Source organism: Bombina bombina, chromosome 1, assembly GCF_027579735.1.
Source record: "Bombina bombina isolate aBomBom1 chromosome 1, aBomBom1.pri, whole genome shotgun sequence".
In the NCBI taxonomy this organism is placed as follows: Eukaryota; Metazoa; Chordata; class Amphibia; order Anura; family Bombinatoridae; genus Bombina; species Bombina bombina.
In genome coordinates this window covers 957,968,298-957,983,066 of record NC_069499.1, presented here as the reverse complement: position 1 = coordinate 957,983,066, position 14,769 = coordinate 957,968,298, and the positions used below count along the sequence as shown (strand labels likewise).

Sequence of the window (14,769 nt, the reverse complement as noted above, 5' to 3'; positions counted from 1 at the left end):
ATATGGGTTGTTTCTGTGTACATAGATTTGCAGGGGGAAATGGCATTTACAGGGACAGTTACGTCAAAATTTAAATGTTCACGATTCTTATAGAATATGCAATTTATTAAACACTTTCCAATATACTTCTTATCTAATTTGCTTTGTTCTCTTGGTATCCATGATGAAAAGCATAACATGATAGGCTCAGGGGCAATACACTACTGTAAGTTAGCTGCTTGTCATTAGCTTACCCAGTTTTTTCAGCTAGCTCCCAGTAGAGCACTGCGCTTCGACAACAAAGTATACCAAGAGAATGAAGCAAATTTCATAACCAAAGTAAATCTGAATTATAAAAATTGTATGCTCTATCTGAATGATGACATAAACATTTTGGGGTTTGGTTGTTTTTTTTTTTTTTTGTCCCTTTTTAAGGGCTATTTCTTAAATGTTTTTATTGTATACTTTATTTTTGCTGTGATGAAGAAATGTTATTTCTGCAGACATAAATTCACAGTTTTGAGAACTACAAAACCAAGAATGTTATGAAATCTTCTAGATAGACAAAATTCCCAAATAATCTTACAGAAACACCTGGGAGAGCATGAATGGATTAATAGAATTAATTTACAAAAAAATAATAAAATAAATTACAGCCTTATGTTACAGTACTAAAAACTAATCCTATATTTCATCATGAATTACCTTTAGATTATAATATATCTTAATAGAAACTATCATTAGATACTGTAGATTTTCCATTAAAGGGACATTATACACCAATTTTCATTTATAGTGGAGGTCAATTTGGATGAATTAGTGCCCGGTGTTTAATAAACCTATTAAAAACAAAGGCACTTTAATTCATCAAAATTGACATTTCACTCCTTTTCTTAAAAAATTTACCTTTTTTAATCCTGAAAGCTGCTCCAGCGATTCCCCTGGCCATCGGAAGCCTCTTCCTACGTCAGGTGACAAATCCAGCTTTCCCCCGGGGGGATCATGGCCTGATGCAACACAGTTGCTGCAAGTGGGAAATTACAGACACACACCCCTCCCCCTTCCTTTGCATGAAAAGACTCTTTACATAAACAGGAGTATACATTAGTATTCTAAAACTTAAGGGCTTGGTTAGGAGAAAATCAGCACAATGTTATTTAAAAAAAAAAAAAAAAAAAAGCAAAACTATACTTTAAAACAAAAAAACAAAAAAAAACTGGGCTATATAAATTGATCATCTACAAAACATTTATGCAAAGAAAAATCTAGTGTAATATGGTCCCTTTAAAAAGCATTGTAATTTAAAGTGGGGGAAAAAGTAGGGTTTTTTTAAAAAAAAAAAAAAAAATATCGATTTTTATCCACCTTGGCTACACAGTGTTATATAATTCACAGAGTGCTGTCTCTTTTAGATCATTTTTAATCCTTAGTGATTTCACAAGGAGAATTGTACGATTTTGAATCAAGCCACCAGACACAATTTTTGTCTCAAGATGCTAGAATATATCCTGTCCTGATATAACTAGCTGATGCAGTTTACATAGTATGTTGGGCAAATGTTGGAAAATATTGAGTTAGAATATTGCTGTGAAGTCATTCATAGGAAAGTTGGGACATCAGTAAATTATAATATTAATAGGTTCTATCAGAACTCGAGGTTGCTTTTTGCTTTGTTGTTCGTATTGTGGAATACAGATGGTCGTAGCTGTCATACAATGACATTCCTGTTTCTCTCGCTGCTGCATCATCATGCTCTTTCCATTACTGTATCCTGCAGTCTTATGATCTATATATCAGTCTGACCTTACTTTCAAAGTCAGTGCCACAACCTATATGCTGTGCTAAGCAAATCTGTGAGCTAGGATGGTAGTATTTACCATGCATCTTTTAAGTATATTGTTTTTGTATTTAATCTATCGATTTTAAATCGTGTTCTCCCCAGAAGTTTGCCAGCAGTGTGGCATTATTAAGTAGCCGGGTGGGGACAGTGTAATATTTTTTAATATTTATATAATTTTCAGCTAAATAAAGCACAAATGAGCTGCATAATTTAATATAAATTTATTATTAAAAAAAAAAAAGTGTATATACACACACATACGCACGCACGCACGATATAAAAAGTCTACACACCCCTGTTAAAATGTCAGGTTTCTGTGATGTAAAAAAATTAAACAAAGATAAATCATTTCAGAACTTTTTCCACCTTTTAATGTGACCTATAAACTGTACAACTTGATTGAAAAACAAACTGAAACTTCTAGGTGGAGGGAAATAAAAAAAATAAAAAAAAATAACATGGTTGCATAAGTGTGCACACCCTCTTATAATAGGGGATGTAGCTGTGTTTAGAATTTAGCAATCACATTCAAAATCATATTAAATAGGAGTCAGTACACACCTGTCATCATTTTAAAATGCCTCTGATTAACCCAAATAAAGTTCAGCTGCTCTAGTTGGTCTTTCCTGACATTTTCTTAGGCGCAACCTACAGCAAAAGACATGGTTTGCAGAGAGCTTCCAAAGCATCAGAGGGATCTCATTGTTAAAAAGGTATCAGTCAGGAGAACGGTACAAAAGAATTTCCAAGGCATTAGATATACCATGGAACACAGTGAAGATGGTAATCATCAAGTGGAGAAAATATGGCACAACAGTGACATTACCAAGAACTGGATGTCCCTCCAAAATTGATGAAAAGATGAGAAGAAAACTGGTCTGGGAGGCTGCCAAGAGGCCTACAGCACCATTAAAGGAACTGCAGGAATATCTGGCAAGTACTGGCTGTGTGGTGCACCCGTATTCTTCATATGTCTGTGCTATGGGGTAGAGTGGCAAGACGGAAGCCTTTTCTTCCGAAAAAAAACATCCAAGCCCAGCTAAATTTTGCAAAAACACATCTGAGGTTTCCCAAAAGCATGTTGCAAAAGGTGTTCTGGTTTGATGAAACCAAGATTAAACTTTTTGGCCATAATTCCAAAAGATATGTTCGGCGCAAAAACACTGTATATAACCAAAAGAACACCATACCCACAGTGAAGCATGGTGGTGGCAGCATCATGCTTTGGGTCTGTTTTTCTTCAGCTGGAACTGGGGCCTTAGTCAAGGTAGAGGGAATTATGAACAGTTCCAAATACCAGACAATATTGGCACAAAACCTTCAAGCTTCTGCTAGAAAACTGAACATGAAGAGGAACTTCATCTTTCAGCATGACAACGCCCCAAAGCATACATCCAAATCAACAAAGGAATGGCTTTACCAGAAGAAGATTAAAGTTTTGCAATGGCCCAGTCAGAGCCCAGACCTGAATCCAATTGAAAATCTGTGGGGTGATCTTAAGTGGGCTGTGAACAAGAGATGCCCTCACAATCTGACAGATTTGGAGTGTTTTTGCAAAGAAGAGTGGGCAAATCTTGCCAAGTCAAGATGTGCCATGCTGAAAAACTCATACCCAAAAAGACTGAGTGCTGTAATAAAATCAAAGGGTGCTTCAACAAAGTATTAGTTTAAGAATGTACATACCTTTGCAATAGGGATGCACCGAAATTTTCGGCCGAAAATGAGCCTATCCCATTCGGGCCGAAAGAGGGGCAAACCGGCCGAAAATTGCGTGCTCTATCTGCCCCACACCTACACTTACTGGCCGCCGCTTACTGCATCTACTTGCACCTAAAATTAAGGATGGTGCAGCTAGAGGCCTTCTAGGCCGTTTAATTAGCAACTACATTTCCCACAACACCACTCACTGCAGCACAGCCTCCTCCCTCCTTTCCTACCTAGAGCGGTTCCTTCCTCTTTTTGCAAAATCTGCACTTCCTGTTCTGAAAGGCTCCGGTGTACTGTTTGCTTAGTGCTGTAGAAGAAGAGTTGCTCCGGTTCAGTGGTTCAGCAGTTCAGCTCTGTGAGAGACAACGGAGGTTTGATTTACAGTTGTGTAGTGTGAGGAGGTAGAGGGGGGTTGCTCTGTGTTATGCTGTTGTAAATCAAACCTCCGTTGTCTCTAACAGAGCTAAAATGCTGAATAATTGCAGTAATAGACAAAGCTTCTACGTTTTAAATCCCTAGTAAACAGTTATACAAGCAGGGCTTTTACTTAGTGTGTGTACCACATGTGTGACTTTTTTTGTGCTGTTATTTAGTCTGTAAATAGTGTGTGTGAGCTGTGTATAACATATTTACTGTATAACCTATATATATATATATATATATATATATATATATATATATATATATATATATATATATATATATATATATATATATATATATATATATATATATATATATCTCTATATATATATATATATATATATATATATATATCTATATATATATCTATATATATATATATATATATCTACTCATAACCTAAATATACAAAGCTTATCTGCTCTTTATTAAACCCAACAAATACCACACTACAGTTTTGTGCTGTTATATAGCCTGTACATAGTGTGTGTGAGCTGTGTATAACCCATAAATATCGAATACACAGCTTATCTGCTCTTTATTAAACATGACAAATACCAAACTGCAGCTCTGTGCTGTTATATAGTCTGTAATTAGTGTGTGAGCTGTGCATAACAACCATTTACTGTGTATAATCCATATATATCTAGTTATAAGCTAAATATCTAATACACAGCTTATCTGCTCTTTATTAAACATGACAAATACCAAACTGCAGCTCTGTGCTGTTATATAGTCTGTAATTAGTGTGTGAGCTGTGCATAACAACTATTTACTGTGTATAACCCATATACAGTATATCTAGTTATAAGCTAAATATCTAATACAAAGTGTATCTGCTCTTTATTAAACCTAACAAATACCAAGCTGTAGCTCTGTGCTGTTATTTAGTCTGTAATTAGTGTGTGTGAGCTGTGTATAACATAACTATTACACATGCAGTATTCCTGATCTGCCAATAAATATTAATACTGCAGTGTAAACCATTTCTTGCAAGTTTTAATTGTCTAGCCCTTACTGTTTTGCATAGATAGAAAGGTTTTCTAGGACTATACTTAATTTGGATAACTAGTAAACCAAAAGAAAATCTCTTAAATCTGATTCTGTTACATAGAACTGAATGAAGAATGTATATTGATATTAAATAATCAACAATATATTATTCTTCACTCATTCATATATAACAGAAACAGATTTAACAGATTTTTATTTATATTGCTTTTTAAAGTTATTTTTTTGTCCAATTTCAGTGTGGTTAATGGTTATTTATTTACTGGCTTGTAGTTTTTTTTATTTCAGATCCATTAAATTCATTAAAAACTGTAATATAATAAAATTATAGAAAAAAAACTATTTTAAAATAATTTTTGAAAAAAAAAGTCGGTTTCGGTTTTCGGCCAAGGGCATCCTGAATTTTCGGTTTCGGTCCAGAATTTTCATTTCGGTGCATCCCTACTTTGCAACCATATTATTTTAGTTTTTTATTTCTACTTCCCTCCACCTAAAATATTTTAGTTTGTTTTGCAATTGTGTTGTACAGTTTATAGGTCACATTAAAGGTGGAAAAAGTTCTCAAATGATTTATCTTTGTCTCATTTTTTTACATCACAGAAACATGACATTTTAAGAGGGATGTGTAGACTTTTTATATCCACTGTATGTGTGTGTGTATGTGTATATATATATATATATATATATATATATATATATATATATATATATATATATATATATATATATATATATATATATATATATATATATATATATATATATATATATATATATATATAATGTATACACCCTGATTTTGGCCTGATAACATGGTTAAAGGTAACCATCCTCACCTTTTATCTGTGATCAGTTTTCTTGTAATTAGTGTGTGTGTATAAAAGGTCAATGAGTTTCTGGACTCCTGACAGACCCTTGCATCTTTCATCCAGTGCTGCACTGACGATTCTGGATTCTGAGTCATGGGGAAAGCAAAATAATTCTCAAAGGATCTGCAGGAAAAGGTAGCTGAACTGTATAAAACAGGAAAGGGATATAAAAAGATATCCAAGGAATTGAGAATGCAAATCAGCAGTGTTCAAACTCTAATAAAGAAGTGAAAATGAAGGGTTCTGTTGAAACCAAACCACGGTCAGGTAGGCCAACTAAAATTTCAGCCACGACTGCCAGGAAAATTGTTCGGGATGCAAAGACAAACCCACAAATAACTTCAGGTGAAATACAGGACATGTGGTGTGGCTGTTTCAAGATGCACAATAAGGAGGCACTTGAAGAAAGATGGGCTGCATGGCCAAGTCGCCAGAAGAAAGCCATTACTACGCAAATGCCACAAAGTATCCCGCTTACAATACGCCAAACAGTACAGAGACAAGCTTTAAACCTTCTGACACAGTCATTTGGAGTGATGAGACCAAAATTGAGCGTTTTGGCCACAACCATATACCATAAACGCTACATTTGGGGAGGAGTCAGCAAGGCCTATAATGAAAGGTACCCCATTCCTACTGTGAAACACTAAGGTGGATTGCTGATGTTTTGGGGATGTGTGAGCTATAAAGGCACAGGAAATTTTAGTCAGAATTGATGGCGAGATGAATGCAGTATGTTATCAAACAGAACGCCTTGTTTTCCCCTTCTTGATTAGAGTTTGAACACTGCTGATTTGCATTCTCAATTCCTTGTATATCTTTTTATATCCCTTTCCTGTTTTATACAGTTCAACTATCTTTTTCCCACAGATCCTTTGACAATTATTTTTCTTTCCCCATGACTCGGAATCCAGAAACGTCAGTGCAGCACTGGATGAAAGATGCAAGGGCCTGTCAGGAGTCCAGAAACTCATTGACATTTTATACACGCACACTAATTACAAGCAAACAGATCACAGGTGAGGATGGTTACCCTTAATAGCCATTCAAACCCCCTTGTGTCAACTTGTGTGCATGTTATCAGGCCAAAATCACCAGGGTATGTAAACTTTTGATCAGGGTCATTTGGGTAGTTTCTGTTGTCAATATGTTTTTAAGAGTAAACACAGTTGATTGATAATAAATGGCTTCAGCCAAACACTATCCATGAGTAAAAGAAAAGTTTTTGTGTTATCATTCATATTCTCTGAAAAATGGCCAAGAAATCGTAAATTCTGCCAGGGTATGTAAACTTATGAGCACAACTGTATGTATGTGTGTGTCATTATCTAATATTTCATAGGTTGAGTAATATCCACCCAATGCCTCTTGTGTAACGTATCAGACTGATTTTATTAAAGCATTTTAAAGGAAGTATGTGTGTGTTTAAATATGTAAAAAATTAGGGATGGGCAGATAATACTTCCTTTGCTTTCAATAAACAAGTGTGCTGAGACTGATCAGTAAAACATACAATACTTGTTCAATTTCTGATAACAGCTTCCCATTTCCTATAAGCTCTAAACATCAAAAATTACATCCAAACTTCTATTTGGATGTTACATTTAGTATTTGAATTTTTTAAAGCTTTAAGTAAAGGGTAATGTAAATCAAAAATAGCATTCAGTATTGAACAAAGGTGTTATCAGGAAATCTATAGTGGGGGCAGGTGTGTATCTATGTATGTAGTAATTTTATTTAGCCACCAATCGGCAAGTGCTACCCAACGTGCTGAACCAAAAATGGGCCTGCTCGTAAGCTTACATTCTTACTTTTTCAAATAAAGTTACAAAGATAACGAAGAACATAGTAAATTAGTAGTTGCTTAAAAATTCATGCTCTATTTGAATCATGAAAGAAAAAAAATATTTCATATCCCTTTAATGTTAAAGATAGGAAAAAGTATATACGGCGGCACACAGTCCTACACACACACTTTGTGTAGTTAATGAAAAAAGTATGCATTTGTATAAACCGGTGATGGCCAACTTCCTAGCATATCGGACCGTAAATCGGATGTTAGAACCCTTAAAGGGACAGTAAACATTCGGTAAAATGTTACATAATTCTGCACTATGTACAGAATTGTGTAACAAAAGGATAGCCTTTCGTTTTTTTAAATTTTTGTTCTTAACTTCCTAATTTGCCACCTAAAACAATGCTTGCCTTGTGTGTGTGTGAAGCAGTCTTCTGCTCTGCAATTTTTTTCAACTAGCGTGTCACAGGCTCACTGTCTAATCATAGCGAGCCCCATTCACCAACATGTAGCGCACTCCCGCACTAGGTATATCAGCCTTATGTTACATAGTGCAGAATTATGTAACATTTCACCCAATATTTACTGCCCCTTTAAGAGAAGCATCTAAATTTATGGCCCCACCCAAATATATTTCCTACAAAATGTTTAGTGGGACAGGGTCTGATTTAGGCAAGTTTGGAGGTTATCCTCTATCTGCTGTTCTTCCCTCCAGGTGACTTGAGTTGTGGCCACCTTGTTTGTTCACCACCAGAATTCCCCCAAAACACATTTAAAAAAAAAAAAAAAATTAGTACCACAAACTATGGTACACAATCTTAGTTTTTTTTTTTTTTTTGTGTGTGTTTTTTTATGCAACTGAAAAATACTAGTGCAGAGGGCCACATGTGGCCCATTAACTGCCAGTTAGCCATCCCTTGTATAAACTATTAATGTTGACAACTTGTATTGGGTATATTTACAGATATAGCATATGACTCCTTGAATTTTAATATTTTTCTTTTAATTTGACAGCCACCCATGGGAGACTGTTACAACCGCCGCCATGCAGAAGTACCCCAACCCAATGAATCCAAACGTAGTTGGAGTGGATGTTTTAGATAGACAAGTGGACTCCACAGGGAAACTGCACAGTGACCGACTCCTGAGCACTGAATGGGGAATGCCCTCACTAGTTAGATCAGTAAGTATTTGCTTACTTAAAAGATATGTTATCCAGGCAGTATGATCACATTTACTTGGCTCAGAGTTCTGCTGCAAATTACTTGCACATATTGTTTCATAATTTTGTCAATGTCTATTTTAAAATAAACCATACCAATTTTTTTTTATTTTTTAAAAACATCAATTATCTGTTCGACCATTATTTGTAAAGGGCAACCACTGTAAAAAAAATATTTTCCCTTGTTCTTTCCTTCTTAGCTGATGAGAGTTCATAGCTTCATATCGTGGGATATATTCCAACCTATCAGGAGGAGGTCAAAAACCCTTACAGAGCTTTAGCCCCTCCTCTCCAGTTTGTTCTTGGCCTCTGAGAATAGAGGTTTTCGTGATTTGTGGGCTCAGACCTGACTTGGAACCCAGAACCCCTAGGCAACTTCACTCCAAGCAGATTTAAGAAGACTGAGTGAAACAGGGATAAGGATTGCCTCTGTTATGTGCTTTCCATTACTCTAGAGGGTAATCTTAACAGCCATAACTGCCCTCAGGCATCACAGGGACCTGTCCCTAGCCTCCACCTGAAGGGTTACAGGTATAGCCGCAGAGTTACAGGTATATCTTCAGTATCCTCTGCGGTATATTTACTTTCACTGGATGGGCCCTTTACCGGATCACCAACCTGTGAGGGAGAAAGGCCTCAGCATACTGGTAAGACGCAGTGGAGGAGTGCTTCAGTCCAGGTAAGTGACTCTGACACTACACCGCACAGGAGCTATCCAATAGTACTCTCCTTTACAGGTGTTTAAGATAAAAATTTGGGAGAATGAGGCACAGGATAGTTCTTATCTAGCATCCTTAGGACTCCCTGATTAGTTTCACAAATAAGGAATCTAGAGTTTGATTAGACCTGTGGAGCCTGTTTTCCTCTCTACAGTTCTCTTTTATATGTGTGTTTAAACATTTTTTTTGTTATACAGAAAGTGTCTAATGCAAGTTGTTCCTCAGCCCTCCTGTGCTACAAGGACAAAGCAGACAGACTCATTCTCAGGTGCAAGTGTGATAAGGTGCTATACTCTGGTATTTCACTTAGCAATCATGAGTCTACCTAGCAAATGTGGGAGATTAAGCACTAATGCTTTTTTTCAGGCAGCTTTTACAGTGTCTTACCAGGTTCCTATTTTCCTTATGCTATCTCAAAGTTACTTTTGTTTCCTTGCTCTGTAGGCCATGGTCCAAATCAAGTCCCATCTTCATTTCTGATCGGACATCTTTACAGCGTTTGTTTTTTAAATCAACTATCAAGGGGGACTCGCATCTCCCTCACCATGCAAGAAATGTCTTTCTTTTATGAATAGAGAAGGAAAGCTGTTCTTCATCAACTTCATATTAAAGGAGTGAACAATTGAGAAGCAGACTACTTTAATCTGTTCAGTCAGGTGAATGGGTTCTTCATCAAGACATTCAACCAGCTTATACTAAATCGGGTTCTACTATGTATAGATCTAATAGTGTACAAGTTGAATCACGGCTTCAAGCATATTTCTCCAACATAGGTGTGTCCGGTCCACGGCGTCATCCTTACTTGTGGGATATTCTCCTCCCCAACAGGAAATGGCAAAGAGCCCAGCAAAGCTGGTCACATGATCCCTCCTAGGCTCCGCCTTCCCCAGTCATTCTCTTTGCCGTTGTACAGGCAACATCTCCACGGAGATGGCTTAGAGTTTTTTAGTGTTTAACTGTAGTTTTTATTATTCAATCAAGAGTTTGTTATTTTAAAATAGTGCTGGTATGTACTATTTACTCTGAAACAGAAAAGAGATGAAGATTTCTGTTTGTAAGAGGAAAATGATTTTAGCAACCGTTACTAAAATCGATGGCTGTTCCACACAGGACTGTTGAGAGGAATTAACTTCAGTTGGGGGAACAGTGAGCAGACTTTTGCTGCTTGAGGTATGACACATTCTAACAAGACGATGTAATGCTGGAAGCTGTCATTTTCCCTATGGGATCCGGTAAGCCATTTTTATTACAGACAGTAAAAAAGGGCTTCACAAGGGCTTTTTAAGACTGTAGACATTTTCTGGGCTAAATCGATTTATATATAAACATATTTTACACTCCATAGCCTTGAGGAATTATTTTAATCTTGGGAATTTGTAAAATAACCGGCAGGCACTGTATTGGACACCTTATTCTCTAGGGGCTTTCCCTAATCATAGGCAGTGTCTCATTTTCGCGCCTGTATTGCGCACTTGTTTTTTGAGAAGCATGACATGCAGATGCATGTGTGAGGAGCTCTGATACATAGAAAAGACTTTCTGAAGGCGTCATTTGGTATCGTATTCCCCTTTGGGCTTGGTTGGGTCTCAGCAAAGCAGATACCAGGGACTGTAAAGGGGTTAAATATAAAAACGGCCCCGGTTCCGTTATTTTAAGGGTTAAATCTTCCAAATTTGGTGTGCAATACTTTTAAGGCTTTAAGACACTGTGGTGAAATTTTGGTGAATTTTGAACAATTCCTTCATACTTTTTCGCAATTGCAGTAATAAAGTGTGTTCAGTTTAAAATTTAAAGTGACAGTAACGGTTTTATTTTAAAACGTTTTTTGTACTTTGTTATCAAGTTTATGCCTGTTTAACATGTCTGAACTACCAGATAGACTGTGTTCTGAATGTGGGGAAGCCAAGGTTCCTTCTCATTTAAATAGATGTGATTTATGTGACACAAAATTTAGAGAAAATGATGCCCAAGATGATTCCTCAAGTGAGGGGAGTAAGCATGGTACTGCATCATCCCCCTCCTTCGTCTACACCAGTCTTGCCCACACAGGAGGCCCCTAGTACATCTAGCGCGCCAATACTCCTTACTATGCAACAATTAACGGCTGTAATGGATAATTCTATCAAAAACATTTTAGCCAAAATGCCCACTTATCAGCGAAAGCGCGACTGCTCTGTTTTAGAAAATACTGAAGAGCATGAGGACGCTGATGATATTGTTTCTGAAGGGCCCCTACACCAGTCTGAGGGGGCCAGGGAGGTTTTGTCTGAGGGAGAAATTTCAGATTCAGGGAAAATTTCTCAACAAGCTGAACCTGATGTGATTACATTTAAATTTAAGTTGGAACATCTCCGCGCTCTGCTTAAGGAGGTGTTATCCACTCTGGATGATTGTGAGAATTTGGTCATTCCAGAGAAACTATGTAAAATGGACAAGTTCCTAGAGGTCCCGGGGCCCCCCGAAGCTTTTCCTATACCCAAGCGGGTGGCGGACATGGTAAATAAAGAATGGGAAAGGCCCGGTATACCTTTCGTCCCTCCCCCCCATATTTAAAAAATTGTTTCCTATGGTCGACCCCAGAAAGGACTTATGGCAGACAGTCCCCAAGTTCGAGGGGGCGGTTTCTACTCTAAACAAACGCACCACTATACCCATAGAAGATAGTTGTGCTTTCAAAGATCCTATGGATAAAAAATTAGAAGGTTTGCTTAAAAAGATGTTTGTTCAGCAAGGTTACCTTCTACAACCAATTTCATGCATTGTCCCTGTCACTACAGCCGCGTGTTTCTGGTTCGATGAGCTAGAAAAGGCGATCATTAATAATTCTTCTTCTTATGAGGAGATTATGGACAGAATTCGTGCTCTCAAATTGGCTAATTCTTTCACCCTAGACGCCACTTTGCAATTGGCTAGGTTAGCGGCGAAAAATTCTGGGTTTGCTATTGTGGCGCGCAGAGCGCTTTGGTTAAAATCTTGGTCAGCGGATGCGTCTTCCAAGAACAAATTGCTTAACATTCCTTTCAAGGGGAAAACGCTGTTTGGCCCTGACTTGAAAGAGATTATCTCTGATATCACTGGGGGCAAGGGCCACGCCCTTCCTCAGGATAGGTCTTTCAAGGCCAAAAATAAACCTAATTTTCGTCCCTTTCGCAGAAACGGACCAGCCCCAAGTGCTACGTCCTCTAAGCAGGAGGGTAATACTTCTCAAGCCAAACCAGCCTGGAGACCAATGCAAGGCTGGAACAAAGGAAAGCAGGCCAAGAAACCTGCCACTGCTACCAAGACAGCATGAGATGTTGGCCCCCGATCCGGGACCGGATCTGGTGGGGGGCAGACTCTCTCTCTTTGCTCAGGCTTGGGCAAGAGATGTTCTGGATCCTTGGGCGCTAGAAATAGTCTCCCAAGGTTATCTTCTGGAATTCAAGGGGCTTCCCCCAAGGGGGAGGTTCCACAGGTCTCAATTGTCTTCAGACCACATAAAAAAACAGGCATTCTTGCATTGTGTAGAAGACCTGTTAAAAATGGGAGTGATTCATCCTGTTCCATTAGGAGAACAAGGGATGGGGTTCTACTCCAATCTGTTCGTAGTTCCCAAAAAAGAGGGAACGTTCAGACCAATCTTAAATCTCAAGATCCTAAACAAGTTTCTCAAGGTTCCATCGTTCAAAATGGAAACCATTCGAACAATTCTTCCTTCCATCCAGGAAGGTCAATTCATGACCACGGTGGATTTAAAGGATGCGTATCTACATATTCCTATCCACAAGGAACATCATCGGTTCCTAAGGTTCGCATTCCTGGACAAGCATTACCAGTTTGTGGCACTTCCGTTCGGATTAGCCACTGCTCCAAGGATTTTCACAAAGGTACTAGGGTCCCTTCTAGCGGTGCTAAGACCAAGGGGAATTGCAGTAGTACCTTACTTGGACGACATTCTGATTCAAGCGTCGTCCCTTCCTCAAGCAAAGGCTCACACGGACATTGTCCTGGCCTTTCTCAGATCTCACGGATGGAAAGTGAACGTAGAAAAGAGTTCTCTATCTCCGTCAACAAGGGTTCCCTTCTTGGGAACAATAATAGACTCCTTAGAAATGAGGATTTTTCTGACAGAGGCCAGAAAAACAAAACTTCTGAACTCTTGTCAAATGCTTCATTCTGTTCCTCTTCCTTCCATAGCGCAGTGCATGGAAGTAATAGGTTTGATGGTAGCGGCAATGGACATAGTTCCTTTTGCGCGCATTCATCTAAGACCATTACAACTGTGCATGCTCAGTCAGTGGAATGGGGACTATACAGACTTGTCTCCGACGATACAAGTAAATCAGAGGACCAGAGATTCACTCCGTTGGTGGCTGTCCCTGGACAACCTGTCACAGGGGATGAGCTTCCGCAGACCAGAGTGGGTCATTGTCACGACCGACGCCAGTCTGGTGGGCTGGGGCGCGGTCTGGGGACCCCTGAAAGCTCAGGGTCTTTGGTCTCGGGAAGAATCTCTTCTACCGATAAATATTCTGGAACTGAGAGCGATATTCAATGCTCTCAAGGCTTGGCCTCAGCTAGCAAAGGCCAAGTTCATACGGTTTCAATCAGACAACATGACAACTGTTGCATACATCAACCATCAGGGGGGAACAAGGAGTTCCCTGGCGATGGAAGAAGTGACCAAAATCATTCAATGGGCGGAGACTCACTCCTGCCACTTGTCTGCAATCCACATCCCAGGAGTGGAAAATTGGGAAGCGGATTTTCTGAGTCGTCAGACATTTCATCCGGGGGAGTGGGAACTCCATCCGGAAATCTTTGCCCAAATTACTCAACTGTGGGGCATTCCAGACATGGATCTGATGGCCTCTCGTCAGAACTTCAAGGTTCCTTGCTACGGGTCCAGATCCAGGGATCCCAAGGCGACTCTAGTAGATGCACTAGTAGCACCTTGGACCTTCAAACTAGCTTATGTATTCCCGCCGTTTCCTCTCATCCCCAGGCTGGTAGCCAGGATCAATCAGGAGAGGGCATCGGTGATCTTGATAACTCCTGCGTGGCCACGCAGGACTTGGTATGCAGACCTGGTGAATATGTCATCGGCTCCACCATGGAAGCTACCTTTGAGACGAGACCTTCTTGTTCAAGGTCCGTTCGAACATCCGAATCTGGTCTCACTCCAACTGACTGCTTGGAGATTGAACGCTTGATCTTATCAAAGC

General features: G+C 38.7%; 1 protein-coding gene across 1 annotated transcript in view; it reads left to right on the top strand.

The window, feature by feature from the left end:
• Positions 1 to 14,769, top strand: part of PRELID3B (PRELI domain containing 3B) — a 42,664-nt gene that overhangs the window by 8,063 nt on the left and 19,832 nt on the right. Inside the window, exon 2 of the mRNA XM_053705286.1 lies at positions 8,639 to 8,807. Coding sequence (XP_053561261.1) covers positions 8,639 to 8,807 — 169 coding nt within the window. The remainder of the gene's footprint in view (positions 1 to 8,638; positions 8,808 to 14,769) is intronic.